This window comes from Ctenocephalides felis, unplaced genomic scaffold (genome assembly GCF_003426905.1).
Source record: "Ctenocephalides felis isolate EL2017-DRISC unplaced genomic scaffold, ASM342690v1 CF-g0.4_SCAFFOLD_00845, whole genome shotgun sequence".
In the NCBI taxonomy this organism is placed as follows: Eukaryota; Metazoa; Arthropoda; class Insecta; order Siphonaptera; family Pulicidae; genus Ctenocephalides; species Ctenocephalides felis.
In genome coordinates, this window is record NW_020536999.1 from 45,139,934 (window position 1) to 45,159,521 (window position 19,588).

At 30.5% G+C, this 19,588-nt stretch overlaps 1 protein-coding gene across 3 annotated transcripts in view; it reads right to left on the reverse strand.

Moving 5' to 3' along the window:
- Positions 1–895: 895 nt before the first annotated feature.
- Positions 896–19,588, reverse strand: part of LOC113372956 — a 309,875-nt gene continuing 291,182 nt past the window's right edge. Inside the window, exons 1-3 of one of the 3 annotated variants that reach the window (XM_026613294.1) lie at positions 2,230–2,323; positions 1,917–2,120; positions 896–1,837 (exon numbers count right to left, since the gene is read on the reverse strand). In XM_026613294.1, the coding sequence (XP_026469079.1) occupies positions 1,014–1,837; positions 1,917–2,106 (1,014 nt within the window). In that variant the 5' untranslated portion in view covers positions 2,107–2,120; positions 2,230–2,323 and the 3' untranslated portion in view covers positions 896–1,013. Of the gene's footprint in view, positions 1,838–1,916; positions 2,121–2,229; positions 2,324–19,588 lie in introns of those variants that run through there. The other 2 variants (XM_026613289.1, XM_026613301.1) reach the window with 2 other exon arrangements.

A 19,588-nucleotide genomic window follows, 5' to 3' on the forward strand; every position in this document is an offset into this window, starting at 1 on the left:
TTGTTTTCCTTAACTATTCTAAATATTTTGAAACTTAAACAATAGATATAATTATATAATTTTGAAAACAAACGCTTAAACTATGAATATATCTAAATAAACTGCAGCAAAAATATTCCCAATGCCTAATATGATTTTATTTAACGATGGATGATGAAAAGAATTAGGACATCACTCTCACTATTGTTCTGCATGCGATAATTCACTCCTGAAAAAATATTTTTTAATTTGAAACATATTTTCAGAGATTTCAGCAGGCGATAAAGAATTTTATTTGTATGACTTTTGAATTAAGCATTATTTCTTTCGTTATACCAAAAAATATTGATGTTATAAGTAAAATATAACCACTTACCGCGAGGGATATGAAAAACAGAGCGCTCTCTGCAATCTGTTTGTGTGTTATCAATAGTCATAGTAACGCATCCCTCATAAACAAAACCTACCTAGAAACAATTAACATTTCAAATAATTTTAAATAGTTCAGAAACTGATGCTGAATGAGTTTTCTCTTACCAGGTTTAGGACTGCGGGGCGTAACTTTCTTTCACCTTTCGTTTTTAAAAACAGCCATTGACCACACACAGATTCATTTTCAAAACATATAGCCCTGTATACACGATTGGCAATAGGTTCAAAATCCAAATCATCTACAGAAGACCCAAAATAATCTGCATGTATATATAAAAGTCAATCCAACAACAAAAAAATAAAAAGTAAAAAAAAACATACTGATAAAACCTGCGAGAACGTTATCTTCATGAGGTTTCGATGATTTGTTCGCATCAGTGACATCTAATTTCTCGACACCCTGCAGCGTGGTTTCACTCTTATCCGATATATCAAATACATCTTGAAATTTAATTATTTGGTTATCAAACAGTTTTCTTCGAGCCTTCTGGTTAATAGTTGGCTTAAAAAGCTCCAAAATATCAGTTTCTTGTGTTTGTATATGTTCATTGCGAGTGACTAACATTCCAAGTTGCGAACTTAAGTCAGTTTCATCACCAAGACTAGAATCCATAGTCAATATTTTGTTCGACCACTATTGCTGAAGCAGGCTTGGCAGAAGTGAGTTTCTCTGGCCCCATATTGGTTGAACTACTTATATTTCTTTCACTTTTTTCTGGTTCATCAGATGCCATAACTCGGAATTGGCTTCTATTCACGTCAACACTGAGCGATCTTGGACTACTAGCAAATAGTGATGTGCAACTGTTACCTTGTCCAAAATATATTTTCTCTTCAACAGTTAACCAGGAACTGGAATCATCCTCTTGTGGAGATGAGTGAATTGAATTTGGTTCTAAAGTGTTTTCATCAGAAATAGATAATTTTTGTCGACTTGTCTTCATATTCTTTTTTGGATCTTTAGTTTCTTCAACACTTGTTTCGTCAGAATGTTTCGCAATTTCACAGCATCCATTTGGTAATCTAACGTATTTAATTCGTGTTTCGTTTAACCAATATGGAACAGGTCTAATCCGAGTTCTCTTTTCAGACATCTCTTTGTATTTTATCGAATCTATCTTTTCCTTCGTGCCTTTAGTATCTTTCCCATCCTCTGAAGCACAATTCAAAACATTGGATGTCCTTTGATTTCTACTTGATCTAGCTGCATCTACTTTTATTGGCTTGCGTTCAAGAATATTAATTTTTTTCTTTGGGCCAACTTTTGATTTTTTCTTGACACTCATGATATCAATTAATTTAGTTTGGCTGCGAGTTTTACGTGAACTTGATACATTTTTTCGATGATCAATCTTACGCGATTGCCTTTTTGAAGAAATAGTTTTGATAGTATTGTTTTTCTTTCCAACCATTCTTGATGCCTTATCTACAAATTAAATTGATTTAAAATATTGTTGACAGTTTATTAAATAATTTGTTTTATGAGTATGTCATTTGATTTTTACTTGAACGAGTTGCATCTACTTTTATTGCCTTTCGGACAACTTTTGGTTTTTTCTTGTTACTCAGGATATGAGATAATTTACTTTGACTGCGAATTTTACGTACATCTGTTACAATTTTTTGATTATAAATCTTACGCGATAGCATTTTTAAAGAAATATTTTTGGTAGCGTTACTTTGCTTTCCAACCATTCTTGATGTACTATCTACAAATTAAATTAATTTAAAATGTTGTTGACAGTTTATTAAATAATTTGTTTTTATGAGTAGGCGATTATTTAGACTTGCTTAAGTTTTTGTTTAATAGTTACTTACAGTTTCAGTTAATGACAGTAGTAAGCAGTCGTTGCAATTCTCTAGTGAGAATTAGCTGCAAAAACGCCAAGTAATTTTCTTCGGTACAATGTCTTTACTCAACAATTTATGAGGTTTGTAAGTTCCAATTCGAGCAAGCCGAAACTATTATAGGATCTTTTCGAGTGTCGCGTCTAATAACAGTAAAATAAAGCTCTAGAGAGCCGATAAAATGGGGGATATTTGAATCTGGTCTTTAGAGAATTCACTTTACGTTAAAAATAGTAGAAATATACAAGCCTGACTGCCTCTAAATCTGAGAAAATCTATGAAAACGTAAACTGGATAGTTACATATAATGAAAATAGTCAGTGACCTGTGGTTAAATATTCATTATAAATACAGTTATAAATAAAGTTAAAATAATCAGCAATTAGAATTTTTACAAGATATTATACATTATATATAAAGTAAATTAAGGCGTTCGCAAAGGCCAAATTCGAAATTGTCAATTTCCATTGCAGAACTTTTCTCATTATAAACATTTTCATCAAATTCAGCACGATGTCATATCTCGTGAGTCAAAGTAAATGTGGCATTATAATTATTATTAGTGTCGTATTCATAAATGATATGTTTTAATAATAACAGCGTATTGTATTAGCAACTTGGCGCATTTCTGAATTGGCTACGGTATACGAATACAATAGGGAAGACATAAGTCGTATCCCATCAAGAATGCTTTCAGGCAAATGTTAATTAAACAATCATAAATGTTGATATAAAAATATACAACGCATCTCAATAATACGTGATGCATTTGATGGATATGGCGTTTTACACACCTACCGAAAAGGAACTTTATATGTTTAAGAAATGTATTAAAGTTATAATTTATATATCTTCAATAGATATTATCTATTTGCTAAGTTTTTCGAAGCAACCCAGCTGTATAAAAATTTTATAGTTATTTTTTACTATCTAATCTAATAACAATATAATTTTTTATCTATAATCGCCAGAAGATTTACTAAATGTCAATGTAAGCCAGTTGTGAATATATTGTTGAATAAATAAAAAAAAATACTATCTTGAACTAAAATCTGAACTTAAGAATTCCCACTCTTGTGCTAACTTCACCTAATAATAGTCGGTTCTACATATGGCAACCCAGTAAGTTGCCCCATCTCTGTGCAATGAATTAATATTACAATTTATGTAATAAGGCAAATATTTATTAATACAGTGATGTCGGATCTGCAATATTTGGAAACATATTGCTATCTACATTTCCAAGTAAAAACCAATGTCACTACTGCTTGACAACAGGCTGCTGGAAGCGGGATAAAGAAAAGTGTTGAATTTTTGGATAAATGGTATCTGCACACCAAAATTTCTGAATAATTTTTAATCAAATAATTTGTAAACCATGTATTTAATATAGTCAGAATGCAAGGATGATTTGAAATTTAAACTATGGCCTTCTGCTATATAAATTAAAGTATATAAATTTAATTAAAAGCACAACATGAGTCATGACTGAATTTGCAGCAAACTAATTATATCTATTTTATTCATCATTAGTGTTTTTATCAAAAGTTAAGTCGATTAAAAAAAAGAAAATACCAGCTATCCATTAAACATTATTGTTAGTATATCTGGAGTACTATTGATCTATCTCTCAATGATAAATCTGAAGATTATATTAGTCAAAAATGCAATTGGCTTTTGGCTTTTCATAATGGTAATACTATATTTTATTTTAATCCAAGGTATCTACTATAACTTGATGTTTTCATGTAAGTTATAAGAAAAATTTTATTATAATGTTTTCATTCAATTTTTCATCAAGAGATTGTATTTAAGAGTTGAAAAAGGGTCAAAAAATTAATAATCAAGATAGAGAACATAAAATATTATTTACTTTATACGTAAGTCTTATTATAACATACCGAAGTTGTGTTTTTTTTCTTATAACTTATAACTTTAATATTTAGTTGTAACAAAAAATGTTATTTGACAAAATAGACAGAACAACTAATGCTGATTTGTGTTAACTCTTTATATCAAGTGATGCAATAAAACTATTTATATAATAAATATAATAACATCTAACGTACGTTAATATTAATATAAATTTATTAAACTAGTGGGGTGCATGGCATCGTGCCTTAAGGCAAATAGCTGGAACTTCCCGTGCCGTAACTGAAAATCTTGGTTCGGAACCCAAAAAAATTTACACAAAATGTGTACACATTATGAAAATCTCTGTGAAATATCTGATAATTTGATGTGCATAAGTCCAATAAACATTTTTTATCAATAAAATAAATCCAATAAAATTTTATAAATTCTTCATATTGTCAATACAAGTATAATGTTTTTTGAATTATCAAAATCGGACGCTCCGTTCTTTTAAAAACTAAGTTGCCTTTTTTGGCACCGTTTTCCCCGTATCTTCGGAACGACTAGACCTGTCTTTGCCAAACTAATCAGCACGTCTTCTTATCAATACGAAATGAATGTTTTTTATATTATTCAAATCGGTTGATTCGTGTTCCCAAAATCGTCGACGAAAATTTATATCCGCCCACACACACATACATCCATTTTTCCTAAGGTATGCCAAAATGTTCAGAAACCTTTGAAACGTAAAGATATATAAAAATTTTCATTTTCGATTTTTTTGCGATTACTATAACTTGCCGTACGGGAAGTTAAAAATGAAAAAGTGCTGTTGATTTACATTCCATTTAAGAACTTAAATTTTACCAAATTTTGAACACTTGTTCATTGCATAGCATCTCCATTAACACTAATAATAGTATTTTAATCTAACTTCAAATATAGCTCATGCGATAAATATAGCACACATATCCATGTCACTATTGTTCTACAATTGTATAATTATACTTGGAAATCTGATGCACTCGAAATAAAACAATAAATTTTAAATTTATGGAAGCAGCAAAATGTGCATATGAGTGTCATTGGTAAAATTTCCGCACAATCGTCGCCAAAATGCATTTCCGAAAGCATTCACACTTACGACTTGCGTTTCTATAATTAACCGTAAGTAATGTATCACAGACGCACGCACTATAAACTATTAGCAGAGTCGCCTTGAAGCAGAAATATCTCCACGCACATGTTCCGGCAGAGATTTGCGGACAGAAAAATTTCTAATATGTATTGGAAAGATTAAATTTCCTATATTTAAGAAAATCAATCTAGTAAATGAAAGATTTGTATACATATATAGGCAATATGCTTAACTACGACTTGATCAGAATTACTTCCTATAATAAGCTGTTCGTTGAAGACTTATCTTATTCCTTCATGAGGGGCAACCCATAAGTTAACTTTTCTCCTATATGATTATATGTAGTATTTTTAATTACAATCCTATATGATTGTATCAGGCATATATTTAATACTTGTTTGTTGCAGCTATTCCCATCCCACGCAAGGCAATGTTTACTTGAGATTATATTTACAATCTACAACCTCAAGTGGAAATTTGATATCACCCCGCCTGATATCGAGCTAACCAAGGTTGGGATCAAACGCAAAACTATTAGCCCACGTCCTGGGTAAAGCTAAGGCGGCCACGCTTTGTACATATAATGAAAGATGTTATATTAAAAAAATATTTAAAAGAACAATATTAAAAAAATATTTAAAAGAACAATCGAAATCTTACGTTTTTAAGATACCTATTGCATCAAGTATGGCACAGTTGTTTATTTTTAAATCTCAAAAACTCTTTCTACATACATTCTGAAGATGTTAATTAAATAAATGTAGTATCCGTAAAATAATGAAACTCCAGTGTAATATGCAATGACAAAGACAATGATGCAAATGCAGAGATTTGGTACGAGCAGAAAATCTGATATACGTCTTTCGAAAATTATATGCATATCACCAACAAATGTGTATCGTTATAACATATATTTATCATGACATAAAATACGCAATAACTAACTGAAATATTTAAATAATTATTCCACAACTATGCAGGAACAAGGAATAATCATAAATTCAATTGATAGATAATCTGAAGTCTAAAGATTATATCATTTTTTAAAAAAATATTTTTGAACTGGAATCAGAACTTACGAGTCTTATTAGTCCAGTCATTTAAGCTTAAATTAGATAAAAAATCACGGAATTCGAGATACCCAACTGTAAGTCTGTATATACTATATACTTGTATATTGACACCTAAAAGTTGTCTCAAAACCTACATATGGTAGGGTGTACGCAACATATGTAGGCTTTAAGACAACTTTTAGGTGTCAATATACAAGTATTTATAGACTTACAGCTGGGTATCTCAAATTCCGAGGTAAACTTACTATAATGACTAGAGTCTAGTCATTATAGTAAGTTTACCTCGGAATTTGACTAGTCACTAAGTCAAATTCCTAGGTAAACTTACTATAATGACTAGAGTCTAGTCATTATAGTAAGTTTACATCGAAATTTGACTAGTCACTAGACTATATAGAGTGTTGGGCCTATTTGATTATAATACTGGTCGAATCTACAGATGGCAACCTAAATAGTTGTCCAATCTCTTTGTTATGAATTATTATTACAATTTATGTAATAGGGCAAATATAAATTGATGCAGCAGTGTCAATGCAATCAGAGACATTTTCACTTGGAAACATATTGATATCTATACGATTTCGTATTTTCAAGTAAAGATCATTGTCACTGCAACTTGAAAACAGGCTGGTCGAAGTGGGATTGAATCCAGGTCTTAGTCAGGTCTAGTCGTTCTAACCATTTGCCTACAAGCTAGGCCTTATTTTAAAAAAAAATTATCATATTTCAAGAAAATTAATTTTATTTTTTTGAAATGCGCACTTCAAGTACATATTAAAGATAACTTGTGAAAATAATTCAAAATGCTTCAGAGCAAGATCTTACTTGCTCTGATTCTACAATATCATATAATTTTGCTGTAACTTTAGCTGCATTTCCAGTTGTTAGTAAATACAAAAATACAACACAGTGAATTCTTTCGTAACCGTAAAGTATATGCGCAAGGCTTATGTTCTCACACCTACCGAAAGTAAATATGCCTAAAAGTTCTAAACGAAAGATTTATAGTTGGATTTGCCTAAAACGAGCGATAAACCATTATGAAAATTTATAAGAGCTATTTACATGCTTTTGTTATTATAAGAATTAGGTTACAAGATATTAACATGATACACAAGATTTCACAAAAAATAAATAACTGCATTCAAATATGTTTCACTTTTTATTCACAGAAGCTGACAAGATGTATATATTATAGAAATAATCAATAAGGTTTATGTACCCGAACGCATGGATAAACTTATATTACAATTGGCATAGTATAAATAGGATCATCCAAAATTCTTATGCACATTATGTAAAATACATAAATAAATTGAAACAATACTCTGTAACAGAAAAAACTAATGGAGTGGTTTCAGTTGTAAAGGTGATTCAATACTGATGTTGTTCTAACTAAATGTTTTTCATGACAACATATTACGCTGATTACCAGCAAAGTCAAATACTATAAATAAATCGTGATATTTCGTAATGATAGAAAATTAGTCATGTCATAGCATACATAGTAGGGTTTACAGGAAATAATATAACCACCGATTCAATATCAATACCACCGATGGGATAAGTTATTCAAATAGTAAACTGATTTAGCACGCCAGCATTTACTGCATTTGCATGAATGAACTGATTTCTATAAGTTTGACTTTCTATCAATCCAACTTATATGAGTTTTGCTAATAAAATTAAGAATAATTAGTAAGTTACTGTATCCAAATGACCTATATATTTCTCTGCATATATCAAGATAAGATCTTAGGCAAACAACATGCCTCTCAAACATGAAACATTTTAATGTCAAGTAAAGACAAATATTACTCAATACATGTCATATAAATGTTCTATTTAAATCACGAGTATAGTACTGATACATGAAATGAAATAAGTAAGCTTTCGCTTGGTTGAGTGAGATATTTGGCTCTTGTCAGCTAATACGCGAGACATGCAAGTTAAAATTCAACTACTGGTCAAGGATAAAGCTGCATGCTACACTAGATATAGTTCATTGACAAGCGATCCTTAAACTTCCAGGGATATCATAAGATGATAAACAGTTAATTTTATTAATTATCCTATATTAGGAATTCTTCTTTCATGTTTTATATGGTATATATTTAATACAAGTTGCATTATTAACTTCCCGTAGGGCAAGTTATAGTAATCGCAAATAAATCGTAAATGAAAATTTTTATATATCTTTACGTTTCAAAACCTTCTGAAAATTTTGGCATACCTTAGAAAAAATGGATGTATGTGTGTGTGTTCGGATACAAATTCTTGTCGACGATTTTGGGAACACGGATAAAGCGATTTGAATAATTAAAAAAACATTCGATTCGTATTGATAAGGAAACGTGCTGATTAGTTTTTGGCAAAGGCAGGTCTAGCCGTTCCGAAGATATGGGGTAAAACGTTCCAAAAACGGTAACGCAATTTTTAAGAACGGAGCGTCCGATTTGAATAATTCAAAAAACATTTTACTTGTATTAACAAGATGAAGTACTGATCAAATTTTCATGAAGGTAATTCTAACGGTTTCGGAGATCTAGTAAAAAAAGTAAAAAAAGGCATTTGGCGGTCAAAAATGATCATTAGGCATATGCACATCAAATTATCAGATATTTTATAGAGATTTAAACAATAAGTAAATTTTGTTTACATTCCTATGGGTTTCGTACCAGTGTTTATCCATTAGACGGCGACGTTAAAGCAGTACGATTGCTTTGAAAAAAAAAGTTCAGAATTTCCAAAATATTTCAAAGTAAATTTTTCTTCAAAAAGTCTTTTTTTTTTAAAAAAAAAGTAAGTTTTTGTCAAAAATTTAGAGTTTCTCAAAAATCTAATTTTTTCAGAGTAAATTTTTTTCAAAAATGTTAATCTTTTTTTAAAAAAAATTTTTTTGGTACGGGAAGTTCCAGCAATTTGCCTTAAGGCACGATGCCATGCGCCCCACTAGTATTATATTAAGATAGTTTCAATGTGAACTGAATTAAATCCAGTAGTAGCAAATATCAACTATGAGGACACTATTGAATTGGACAATAATTGGATTTTTTAGCAATCAGACATTCTAAAAGCTTCTTAGATCTAGTTGAATTCAAAGTAGATTATTTGGCTTACTTTGGTAAAATTTCCATGAGAGCTATAATAACCCTAAGATTATTGGTTGCCTTTTCTTTGATCTCCTCTTGGTGGTGAAGTTGTCTACAACTGATGAGTGGTAACTCTTATAAATTTTGTGTGCTTTATGAACCAAGATGTACTTCACTTATCATCACTTTCAGTGTTGAATTTATACCCTAATCAGTGTGTATGGTTTAAATAAAAAAAATATGTCTGATTCCACAAAGTGCACTTCATACCCTCAAGATATAGTGGATAATCCAAAGATGGTGTTGCCATGCAAAGCCCAATTTTAGCAATATAAAAACATTATACATGAGCTAAATATAAACAAATACCAAAGATCCTGATTTATTTTAATGTCTATCAAAATTATTTTCGCCTCAAAAATGATTAAAAATCAATCGATTTCCAATGTTTAAGAATCTTTATCTCCCATAGACAATGGGCGTTGTCGGACAGATGTACACGCATACGATTTGTATGGTTAAATCTGGCAAGGAGCTCCACTAACGGGCGCCAGATCGTAAACCAAAACTAGTTGCAGTGACTCATTATTATTATACTTAGTTCATAATACGATTCTAGTTTCATCGGAGCGTTGCATCTCGATGGTTTCTCGACAGATGCGTCGCGACGCGAGTCGCAACTAAAGCTGGTGTCACATACAAAATTTTCCCGGAAAATAGACAGACATTGATTGTTCAAATTGTGGTTGAACATGAGGCTCCGCATATAACTACAAAAACTGCGACTGTGATATATATTATTTTACGCAGCTTCTAGTAGATTCTCGGCAAGTCTTCGAAAATACAATTAGACCAAATGACAAAAATACAACCTGGGTATATAATCCATTGATCATTTTCTTCTTCCTCTTTTTTCAAAAAATGATAATTTCAAAAACAAACAATAAATTGTATGAACATCATCCATAAAACTGTTCAACTACACAAAGAATAATAGCCAACTCCTCTTTTTAGTTTACAATTAAGTGATAGGGTAGGACGGAACATAAAGGTTGTGCATAAAAACAAAAAGACTAATAACGAACAAATCCTTTCGTTACAAAATTGGCAATGTGGCCATTTATCTCGTGATAGCAAAATCGTCCGGTTTAAAACGATGGCTGGTTATACATATTTTGATCTTTACTTTCAAAAATTGTTGTTAACAAAATCTTAAGTTTACTTATATTTGAGATAATGGAGGTGGACCTTTTTACCCTCAGATCCTCAAGCCCCGATCTACTTTATTATGCAATTAGCAAAAATCATAAATCCGTCAATTAATAATTAAAACTGTAACTAAATAATCAAGTAAACAAAATCAAAACACAAAATAATAATATCAAAATCAAATAATAAACTATGTTAGACTAAAAATTACTGACGACGTCGTAGAATAAACTTTATTATACCCCAAAGGAAAACTAATTTCAGAAGCTGGTGAGTAAATGATAAATTTTAACTACTATGTGACCCTAGCCTAAGACTCTGTATTCGCTTATGATGCGTGAAGATATGTCAAAATGTTGCCGCTAATTTTTTGTAGTGTCATGAAATGGCTTAAAATAATTTATGACCACTAAACCGCAGATTTTAGTTGTAAATTCTTTCATTGCGTTTCATAATGTTCCATTTATTACTTTTATTACCTTTTAATGCGCTTGAAATATAAGTTGTTTTGTAAAAGCAATGCACTTGCAGTAAAATCGTTTTTTCTAGAAAAACTATATTAGGTAGTTAAAACATATTATAAAAATATATATGTATATTAGTTAAATTAATTTTCAATATTTAAAATTAATTAAAAATATTAATTTAAATTCTATCAGTTTCAATTTAACAAAATAAAACATTTCACACGAATTTACTTCAAAAGCCCTTATAACTACATGGCACACATGGCTGGTTAACTGACTAAGATTAAATCTAAAATGTGTCTAAATATGAATAAATGAATAGTAAACTAATCAGGAAATATCGGCTTTAAAGTTGTTGAATATAACAACATAACACATTTGATCCAATTTTAATTGGATTCGTCGAAACGCTCTTAATTCGTTAAATAGTCCAATTAGCCCGTCAACCGCATTCGATGCACGAACATCAGATAAAATCAGCAGAAGAATGGAAAAATGTTGTAATGGAACAACTAATAACATTATAATGTAAAATGCTCGCCTAAGTAAAGTTTCTTTTACACGAATATATAATCAGAACGATAATTATCGAGCAAGTGCTATAATAAAGCAGCAGCAATGGACCGTATTCACGATATACGATCTAAGCCGAAATTGCTTTAAGCCCAGTTAGTCTAAATAATTACTACTATCTCATTCAGACATTCAGATCTAAATTAGTTGCTTCAAATGTATGATCATTGTAATAGTTGAGCACATTATTCTCAATCGTAGTTACATAAATCTATGATTTAAAATTAATTTTTTAATAACCATTTTGTCCCACAACTATTATATTTAACAATATTTCAGGTTCCTATATGGAGCATCTTAAAAATACAATAAATATAATTTTCGTTTTTTATATATACTCATCTTAACAACGATCAAAACCTCATGAGCTTTTAGACTGAAACTTTTCCTTGTGTCGATCTATCCATATTTGTTTGTTCGGACGTCTTTTCGCTTTATTATTGGCCATGAAGGTGACAAACTTCAGGGCATTAAGATTTACACGGAATGGTTGCTACCCCTTGTAGGGGGTAGCGGAGTGTTTTAATGGAACTAGTTGTTCACTTCTAAAAGTAAAGTCCGCTTAACAACATGTAAATAAGCAATAAAAATAAATGTACCTTCTTTTATTATAACTTAGTGACAAATCAGTGATTGTAATTAGAACTGCAACAAATACATAATATACAAACAAATCAGTGTTTAATACAGTCCACAGCTACAAGGGTTAAATTATAACCCAACAAGCTGAATTATCGAAGGAGAGTTTTAATAAATTTTATTCTAACAAAAGTTGTTATTAGAAACTATCTGGGTAAGTGATTAGAGCGACCAGACCTGAATCTGAGGTCCTGGTTTCGATCCCGCTACAAGAGCCTGGTGTTAAGTAGTATTGATATCAGTTTTTACTTGGATATATAGATAGCAATATGTATCCTAGTGAAAATAGCCTTCATCCGGCATTGCTGCATCACTAAAATATTCGACCTATTATAGAAATTGTAATAATAAAATTTACCACACAGTGATGAAACTACTGTTTGGATTGTAAAATCGGCGTAGTATTGAGGCAAAATTGCCCCTAATGGTCTTATAGTACTCTTAAGTTCTCATTGCTGTTTGAACAAAAACTCATTGAATTTGTTGCACCGGGAAGGGCTTGGGAACATATTTTATGAAAGGCTATATTTTCAAGTGAAAATATTGTAAGATCAATTTGATCAACAAGTTTGGTTTACCACTTACTACATATTACGAAGAACTAAACTGTATTAACCTTATCCATCCGAAATGATCAATTAGGAATCCGCTTTATTCGGCAAATCTCAGCAATTTCTGCTAGACCTAATTAACCTATACGTCATTTATTCAGCTATTAGTATCGTTCCAGACGCGGTAGTAGGTATAGTGCTTTCTTCGTCCTCCCTCCTAACGTTAGACACAGACTAATAAATACGAATGACCAGCGCCCGTGTCCTCTTTCCACCGGAGGCCAGACCGATTGTGAGCCGAATCAGGGGCGAAATTGTGGAAATTTTTTATGTAATCGTCACATTGGCATTTAACATTAATTAGAATCATATCGTAGTTCTTTTATAATCAGTAAACATTAAGACAAAACGAACGTATTAGATCTGACAACCTAACCGTAAGTGGGGACTCACTCGTAGTGTTCAAGCAGTCTGATGACAAGCAGTAGTGACTTGGTTTTCACTTGAAAATGCAAATAGCAATTTGTTTCCAAGTAAAAATAGCCTTTACTAGGCATTGCTGCATCAACGAAAAGAATCATCCCTATTGCAATATTTGTAATAATAAAAATCGTCACATATAGATGGGACAACTGTTGCGATCCCTAAAAAAACCAGACGTGGTTTGTAAGAAGTTCATCACTCAGAGACTTAAGTTCTGATCACTCTTCAAGTAAATAATTAAAAATAAAAACTAGTGTAATCACACCAGATCTGAAATGGCCATCAAACATACTGTTATATTTGCCATCAAGCATATTTAATTTAGTTATATTTGGATTTTTCTCTAATGCTGATAAGAATAATAATTCTCTATATTGTTAATAAAAAAAACTCAGTGTTAATTAGTAAATGGTTGAGTGTTGAATTTTGAGTTGTGTGCACAGTTTGTATCGTCAGAGTCGAGGTAAAATCTTGTTTTCAGGTAGAATGACAGTTACACCTATTCATTTTAAATCTCAAATATCTTGAAATTTAAGCATATGTTTTGTTTTTATCTTTTCAAAAATTACAATCTAAATATCCAATTCTCCAAATTTTTATATACATGATGTTAAGGTGACCATATGCCCTGGTTTGGCCCGGATTTGCCCTTGTGCCTCGGGTTTTTTTTAAAAGCATTTTTGTCCGGATTTAGATCTTAGATAAAAGTATAGCCTTAAACTATATTTTAGCTCTTATTTGATAATGAAATTACAACCTCATCAATTATCTGAAAATGTTATGTGCAAAGAATATACTCACGTATCAAACAATACGTTATGAATAAAAATATGCTGAATACAAAATTGTGAAGGCTGATTAAAATTGCCCCTTATATTAATAATTTCGACAAAACATAACAAAACTTATGAAAGCTGTCTGGCACAAGTGCTATTTTTATACAATAATCATATAAAAATGAACAAAATTTTATAAAAAAATTAAAAGCAAAAAAATACAAGATATAATATAGAATATTATCGAATAATAATGTTCTTACTAAAAGTCAGTAATTCTGATTAAAAAAATTCTTAAATAGTAATTGTAATTTTAAAATTTGTAAGTTTTGTTGCATATACTCTCCCTCCCCCCCGTACTTTGTTTGGTTTTGACTTGAAAAAATATGATCACCATAATACATGACGAGTATACTCGTCAATACACAAAGTTTTGCCACATCTCCCTGACGAGCATATTCGTCAATCACGTTAACAAGAAAAGTGAGAAAATATAGGTTTTGAAGAAATTGTTTTAAAATAAAAAAAAATATAATGGAGTTGTTTAATCCTACTTTATTATTCGCGCTACTTTACAAATTCTTGAAAGTTAGCTGTTTCTATTGAGGTCTTCGAAAATGATTATTACAATTCCAACTACAATTTGGATAAATTTTATCATAAATGTTATTATCGCCTTATGTAATTTTGTGGCCACATATGCCCATATATTTAAAATGTTTTCAAATAAGCTTACCAGTATATTCTTAGTCTAATACCCTTCCGTTGCGGATTATCATATAAACGTACAAGCGAATTGACCATTTGTATTAACGATAACTTACTTTTGAAACGCGGGTATAATGTAACGATCATTCGACGATAGAAGCGAGCCAATTTAATTAAATAGTGACTTGTATGCATGTGTATAAACATTTATATTCTGCAATAACGATTCAATTCCTAATTATTCACATTGGAAATTAGACTCATCACAAATTAGTTAAGTATGGAAGTAACATTCCGACGAAGTCGAATTTCTAACAATGCCGATTGTTTATAAGGTTGAAGTCCTTTTCTAAATTATCAGACACTAAATTAGTATTTGCCATGATTTGTTTCATATTATCTTAATGGTGCAATAGCAACAACACATACTTAAGAAAATGTGATCCTAAAAGCCATCAAAGTAAATTTACTGCAGCAGTAACCTCAAAACGGATCGTCCATTCCAGAAAATCAATCTAGAAGTCCGACCACTTGATATGTGAAGCCAAACACTTCTCGTTTGTCTAAAGGATTAAGTATTCGTAGTACAGATCAATCGCAACACCAAAATTTACCGAGCGGAACTGATGTAAGACTAGTCGGTTCTTCTTGATCGTTTGCGGACGTTTCCGAGAGCTTCAGAAAATCGACGAGGAACATCTTAGATTCAGTTTTTGAATCACTCTATCTGGTTTCAATATAGACATTTTGATGAAATATTCACAAATAAAAAATACATTTAAAATGATGTAATAACTTTTAAATTTTAGGCTGGGTAAAATAATATTTTTCAGAAAATGTTTGAATCGTAGTATATAGCATTAAAATATTTTATTTGAACCTTGCATATTTTATTTTAACCTAGCAAGAGCTAAATAATAATAATAAATTATTAACTAGAATATGTTCTATGATTTAATAAATCATTAAAACCCTAAAATTTATTCACATGTTCGCTGTAGTGATTAAATTATATTGATATAAACATAACTCAAATAGAAGTACTGTAGTGAAAACATTATGATTCCCTATTCAGCATTAATAAAATTTCTTAGGTATATGAAAAAATTTATCGCATTTAATGTTACAATAATTGAAATAATTAGATTGTAATTCGAAGATAATGAATGATTTAAAATAAAAATGGACCTTATGTAAATATAAATTACGGGACCGATTCTGCCACATAACATTTCAATGTTATGGCAAGGCTACGTTATGTAGAACTTTCCATTCAAAATCGTTCTAAATATTGTCAAAAGCCATGCGGTTGCTATGCAGTTAGGCATTTTTCTCAGGTTGTCAGATAGAAACTTTAACCAAGAAACCAATTCAAAAAAATATGTTAGATAACAGGGCCTTTCTGACACAGCTTCATAACATACGAGTGACGTTGCAGTTTATGTGTAAAATGCCTGAATGCACAGCAAATACATGACATTTTGACAGTATTTAGTATAATTCAGTAGCATAATGTATGCAAGTTGAAGTGTAACATGGTCTTGCCACAACATTGTTCTGTTAATCGGCAAAATCTATTAGGGACCTAAGCTGAATTAATAAGAACTGAATTATTTTACTAAAGCAGCTGCAAATGATGTAAATATAAAATAACCTATAAATACTAAAATAATAAAAGCAACGAAAACCAGAACTATTACATTTACCAATACAGTTGTCCCCTACCCAATCTAGTTATTAATCTATAATTAATTTTTGTACGTTCCCTGATCATAAATTATTTACTGAATCACTTCACATGAAAAATTACAAAAAGCAGTCTTTTAATCAAATATTCATTATGATTAATTAAATACAAGATATCTATTCTGATACAACGGAAAAAACGCGTCATCCTCTGCAATAAAGTTCGAAAATGTACAGTTCTACATGGAAAACATTGAGGGCTTTCTACAGGAAAATTTATTTCAAAAGCTCAGAAAACGGTTTGATTAATAATATAGGTCTCGTATTTTCTGCGTAGGGGCTTTTAAGAAAATCAGCTAATCCAGATAAGATATGGTACGAGGAAAGGGCACCCAGGCAACCGGCCTTTACGTTAATTATAGATTACTAGCAATTCGTCACCTCTTCGTGGGGAACTAGAGAGTGTTTTCAAAGGAATTATCATTGAATCGAGCAGCTAATGGAATTACTTCGAGAAAATGTGTTTCAGAAAGGAATTTCATTAATCAAAACCTTGGTAGCTCAAGTTACTATATACCATTATAAGCCGATCGCAACCTTAATTTCTTATTAATATTATAAATATATAGCAGAAGTTTGCAAATTGCACATTATCGATTACACATAGTATTTTACAATAACTGAGTCAAGGATAAAATTCAGATAAATATTTAACCATTGTAACACACTTGCTGTCTTCTTAACGATCTATAAATATCTGCTTATAGTCGACGACTAAACTTATACGAAATTTCCATTCATAACACAGCAGCTAAATCAAATTCATGACGTTTAGTTAAAAAACATAAAACAATAAATTTCTTTTTAATGCACTATGTACTGGCAAGTGCCAAAACTGCTGTGGATGCTGTGAAGTATCTTACGTATGTTTGTAAATTGAAAATTTCTGGTGATAAATTGTGGAGTTATAAAAAAACATACTTGCGGTTATTAGAATGTAATTTATTCATGGTCAATTAATTGTTTATAATACCATGAAAAACTTAATAATTTACAAGCGTAAAAAACGACATTAAAGATATAAAGATATAAAAGAAACTGAAATTAAATATCGTATCAGAGCAAGCTAATGCAAAACTAGTGGGGTGCATGGCATCGTGCCTTAAAGCAAATTGCTGGAACTTCCCGTACCGTAATTAAAAATCTTGATACGGAATGCAACAAAATTTACACAAAGTGTGTACACATTATTAAAATCTCTATAAAATATCTGATAATTGGATGTACATATGTCCAATAAACATTTTTGACCGTCAAATTACATTTTTTTAAGTTATTTTTATTGAGAGTCCATAACCGCTGGACCTGCCTTCCCAATTTAATCAGTTTTTTATCTTGTCAATACCACTAAAATGTTTTTTTTGAATTATTAAACCGTTTTTCAGCACTTTTTGTCCCGTATCTTCGGAAAGGCTAGACCTGCTTTCGCCAAAAACTAATCAGCACGTCTCCTTATGAATACAAATCGAATGTTTTTTGAATTATTCAAATCGGTTGATCGGTGTTCCCGAAATCGTCGACAAAAATTTGTATCCGCACACACACACATACGCACACACATACATCCATTTTTTCTAATGTATGCTCAAATATTCAGAAACCATTGAAACGTAAAGATATATAAAAATTTTCATTTTCGATTTTTTTGCGATTACTATAACTCACCCTACGAGAAGTTAAAAATTGCATGAACATTTTATACACATGGTTTCCACAATTTAACAATACTTTGTATAATGAAAGACAAAATTCATAAAATAATAATAACTACATTAACTTCTATCTACTAAACATTGTTCCAACAAACAAAACACAACAAAATTGAGTTTTTTTTAATTCTCCAAAACATTCGGAATACGATTTACCAGTTTTAAAATTAAACGACACTAGTTGTCATCGGCAATAAGGATCAACCTTCTCTAGACAGTTCCAATCTCATTTTCATTTCATCTTTTAAGATTTTGAAGAAAAGTGAGCTTGAAAAGGGACTGTTTTCGGATACTTACAATGATATCTGACAGACAAACGAGAAGATTAAATCTTAAATACAGACATGTTGAAGCTTTCTTTTAGATGTCCACAATGTAACTTAAAATGACCTTTTCCTTTCGATCAAATATGGCATAAATAACTCCTACACTACTATTAGAATACATATATCTATAACACTTCGTGCAGAATATTCAATTTCATCTAAAGTTCAGCTTTTCTAAAACATCGTATGTGCCCTACACATGATAAAACTCGGTGATGTCGATGTGATATAAAATGTATGATTAATTATAATTTAATGATTATAAATTAATAACGTACAAATTATTGTGCAAATAAAGTACATATAATGTCACTGAAGTACATATAAACCTCTTCATTAATAATGAATACTTCATAATTCCTATCACGACTTGATCGTATCTAGTGTCTACAATCTGTGATGTTTAGTATCATAAAATTACTATTAAATTACGCTCTTCGGTATCTACATGGAAAATAGAAATATAAAAAATAATATATCGCGATATGAATAAATAAAGCATCAATCATATAAACAATTATGTAATATTAATATAGCGAATAAATATATTTAAATATGCATAGAAAAATGATTGGCAAACAATAGCTATCTTAACTTTGGATTATTTGCCAGGCATACTTATCTAAATGATTTTTATTGTATGAGTCTTTGCAAATATATATTAATTAAATTCTATATGTAAAATTCAAATTTATTTCATAAAAAATACAAGTTACTATAATAACCATAAAAGTTAGAAAACAGTATTATTTCTAATTTCCAATATCTGAACAACTCCGTCATCAATCCGATTATAAGTTACGTGCCTCAACAACACCCATTCTTCGTTCAATTTATTTAAAAATTCTTATTATAATTTATTTAACCAAAAGTGACATTATAGCAGAAAAACTATACAATATTGCAGTTTTGAGATACAGTTTTATATAAATCCATCATATTCATTTTAGGAAAAAAATTTAAGACGGACAAGTTAAACAGATGG